Here is a 4,390-nt window from a genome sequence, read left to right on the forward strand (position 1 = left end):
GAACTAACAAATTCATAACATAGATTAGTTAATGGCGAACATTTTCTGATTTGTTGCCATTTGCCTTAAGATTTAAAACATAATGTCTTCACTTTCAGTATCTGTTAGATAAAACCAAAACATGTCAAAAATACGTACCACCAACACTTACATTATGTGTTAGTATGTCATTTTCATAATGAACGAAGATTCAGGTCTTGTGTTACATAAGAATTTATACACAAAACCCATATATTAAAAGACAAGAAAATGTTCGAAGAAATGAGACAATACACATATACATAACTTCATATCACAACTATGATGCATCTGTGATGTGATTTATTGAAGCCTTATTTAATTGATATATTTACATGCAGAGTGACAGCTAATTAGATTTGTGCTCATCCAATACAAATTTATTCTGCGTCCAAATACCTTTTTGAAGCAAGATTACGAAAAAATTGAGACAAAAGAGATACGATTTTTATTGATCTCTGGAGAGATGCCTGTAAACAGTTTCAGGAAATGTATCATTTTAAGGGACTTACATTCTGTTTTGGCAATATTGTGGGGACATACGAGACATCCTCATAACTCTTTTACCATATTCTATAGTAAATAAATGAAGATTATTGAAGTGAACGCACCAAAAAGTTTTATTGAACCTTTTTAACTACTGTAAATCAAATGGAGAATATTGATTACAAACATATGCAAATTTATGACACAAATAATAACGTATTAAGACAAAAAGGAATAAGAGCTTGTAACATTTATGTTTTCAATTTTGTTTTTTTTTCTAATTAAAATTAAAATTAAAATTGAGAATGGAAATGGGGAATGTGTCAAAGAGACAACAACCCGCCCAAATGAAAAACAACAGCAGAGGGTCACCAACAGGTCTTCAATGCAGCGAGAAACTCCCGCACCCGGAGGCGTCCTTCAGCTGGCCCCTAAACAAATATATACTAGTCCAGTGATAATGAACGCCATACTAATTTCCAAATTGTACACAAGAAACTAAAATTAAAATAATACAAGACTAACAAAGGCCAGAGGCTCCTGACTTGGGACAGGCGCAAAAATGCGGCGGGGTTAAACATATTTGTGAGATCTCAACCCTCCCCCTATACCTCTAGCCAATGTAGTAAAGTAAACGCATAACATTACATACTTATGTCTTAAAATGTCAAATAAAACGTCAATTATTAAACGAAACTGCAATACCTCAATTATGTGTTATACACCTGCCTGATGTGTTAGTATGTACTTGTCATCACGTACGATTTACCATACATGTAATTCCAGCCAAGCTCATTCCCCGAAAATGCACTTGCAATGCATGATGAAACATGGTCTAAATTTGATTATCTACTGCTTAACCGTTTAAAAATAAAACTCATTACAAATTTTTGAAATTTATGCGTGATATTTAAAATATTTAAGTATTAAAAGTATGCCACATGTGAAGCATGATCTTCATGAAGTATTTTCATGTTTTTTTCCCCAGCCAATTGATTATTCGGTAACTCCCATGAATAGGGAATAGGAACATATATAATGTTCTAGGGTTAAACATTTTTGTAAACACCAACACTATTCTCTAAATTGTCACTATTTAGACGTCTACTTTAACGGAGGGGTATGGTTTAAGTGGTGGGTCTGTAATCGATTGTGATTGATTTTAATTGTCTACTAAATATCTTTTGATTTATGTAATAGTTTACTCTTGATCCTGTAATGATTGTTGTCATAATATACTTCGGTCTTTAAAATCTTGTTGTATTTCACAATCGGTGTCATTCTAAATGTCATAGGCAACCCATGTGGTTAAGTCGAACGTTTATCTAATATAATGACGCAGTAAACAGTTCATTTAAAAGACCTGACTTTGACAAGAATATAACAGTATATAATTTGAAAACGAATATAGAATAGACTCACATCTTCGATCTAATATTTAATAGAAATGGGAGCAGGATTTACCAAGGATAACAAAAATGACAACATCGGCGCTTTATTTCAGGCAATCAATGAAGAGAAATTTAAGCTTGCTGCAGAAATAATTTCAAGAAGCGAACCAGTAGACTGTATCAACTACTTTGGCAGCACACCACTTATAGAAACCTGTCGATACAACCAGACATCATGTAGAAAATCGAGTTCTGTTGAAAAAGACCGAGCCAAATTTGTGAAGTTTCTTATTGACAATAACTGTGCAGTCAGTAGCTTTGATATATATGGATGGACGGCACTTATGTATGCGGAAAAAAATGGCCACGAAGACATCGCTAATATTTTGGAAAGTATTTCATAAACACGATATCTATCTGAACATCATATACCATTTGTCAATGGGTATATTCAGTATATGTTTCTCCTATGTGTATGAAATGATACAATAGTTACTTCCGCCATTATTCGCACGGCTAGGAAATATCCTGTTACAAATTATGTTTTGTGATATTGCAAGAGGAAGGAGGTCGAGTATGCAGTAGTGATTACGACAAATGCACATTGTCCTATGACATAGTTCTTCTGTTTATATAAAGATGTCATCCTTACCTTTATCAAACTTTTAGTGACTTTGTCCTCGGAATCAAGAGATCTTGTTAATGTAGCTTTGTTGTATGAATCAATTTTCTCCTTGATATATTGATATTAAAAATATAAAATCAGAAATATTCTTGTGATCTATTTTGTCATATTAACCTTCGTTTCCTAAATATCAAGCATACCAAAGTATAGTTATGGTATTGATCATACCAAATTTAATTGAAATAAAAGTCGTTAAACTGCTTTATGCAATAAAAGCATATCATAAAAATCGAAAGTAAAATTCAATGTTTTCTTACTAAAATGTTATTCCTTTGAGAGTCATCAAGCTCCAAACTGGTACGCATCCCGGCTTTCAAATGTTTAGGTTTAAGCAGTCTTGATAAAGGTTAAACAGGGTGTACTGTTTATAAAATATAATTTAATTTAGATATTATTTAAAAGTAATTTTTAGTTATAACATTCTATCAACGCAAACATATGAAGTATTTATTTCCCAGTTGATATAATATTCCACTATTTGCTTTTCGTATGATGATTTGTATAGAGCGTTGATGTAAATGGATCATAATAATGAAAATTGAAGTCATATCTCCGAAAAAAAAGATAGGTGCTATCCTAATTTGGAAACAGATAAAATCTGTCCAGGTGTCTCATATCTCCTTTTTTTTAATTAGTTTTGACTGTTTCTTACACTTATCTATCAAGGCTAGACATTCCCTTACATCTGCAGCTGGCCCCTAAATATAAACGTATACTAGGTCAGTGATAATGGACGTCATACTAAATCCAAAACATATAAATGAACTACTTTAAAAATTATACAAGACTAACAAAGGTCAGATACTCTTGACTTGGAACAGGCAAATAAATACGGCGAGGTTAAAAATATTTAGTGAGAATTCCTCCCTCCCCCTATACCTCTAGTTAATTTAGACAACAAAGACACAGCAGTATGCACAGTAAAACTCTGTTAAAAGAAATCCGAGTCCGATGTCAGATTAGGTTAAAAATAGAATAAGCAAAATGTCAATGGTCTATTGATTAACAAAAGACTACTATCAGTTACTGACATGCAAGCTCCAGGTTAAACTGATTGAACAATTATTTCTCTTTCTTTTTATCCTTATGCATGTTATGATCGATGGCTATTGTTTTGATATGAGTAAAAAACAAGTGATCTTTAGTTGATGTAGTGCTTTGTAGATTGCTGTGTGTTCCTTGACATTTTATTTTAGCTGTGATGATGTTTGTAATTCTATAGGCTTTGTGTTCTGACTGCAGATTGTATTTCTTTACTGTCTATTTTCTAAATTGTGATCAATAAGTTTGTCTTCTGCTGATTAATATCAACTAATTCTGACAACAAATTCCTTGGTTTTTATTTCAGATGTCACAAGTTATACAGGTATTCTTTGTTTTAATGTAGTGATTTGTAGATTGCTGTTTTTTCTTCGACATTTGATGTTAGCGCTGATTGTATTTGTAAATATTTGACCTTTGTATTGTGATCGCATTTTGATATTTTGATTACTTCCTATCTTTTTTTAATTGTGATCAATGAGTTTGTCATCTCCTGATAATTCAATGTTTTTCTTTCATAAATGCCTTGGTCGTGATAGCATTTATGTAAACAGAAATTTATTTGTGTCAATAATCTATATAATGTCGTATGAACTGCGAAAATATATCTAAAAATAACACACTGGAGGATTGTATGCAAAAACCAAACTCGCTTTGAGTGAATAAACAAAAATAATATTGCAAACATAAAAAGAAAACAAACACAATTCGTTATCTGTATTTTTGTTCTGATAAACATAAACAAATAGGAGATTGATACAACGTAACA

General features: G+C 31.8%; 1 protein-coding gene across 1 annotated transcript; it reads left to right on the forward strand.

Annotated features, from left to right (window-relative positions):
- Positions 1 to 1,951: 1,951 nt before the first annotated feature.
- Positions 1,952 to 2,299, forward strand: LOC139504987 (ankyrin repeat domain-containing protein 34B-like). The gene has a single exon (XM_071294858.1). It carries the CDS (start codon positions 1,952 to 1,954, stop codon positions 2,297 to 2,299), a length of 348 nt encoding a protein of 115 aa, XP_071150959.1.
- Positions 2,300 to 4,390: the final 2,091 nt, after the last annotated feature.

Source organism: Mytilus edulis, unplaced genomic scaffold (genome assembly GCF_963676685.1).
Source record: "Mytilus edulis unplaced genomic scaffold, xbMytEdul2.2 SCAFFOLD_558, whole genome shotgun sequence".
Lineage (NCBI taxonomy): Eukaryota > Metazoa > Mollusca > Bivalvia > Mytilida > Mytilidae > Mytilus > Mytilus edulis.

Bases quoted from the DNA above. Each gene is read 5' to 3' on its own strand.
- LOC139504987 (XM_071294858.1), top strand. From the start codon at position 1,952: ATGGGAGCAGGATTTACCAAGGATAACAAAAATGACAACATCGGCGCT.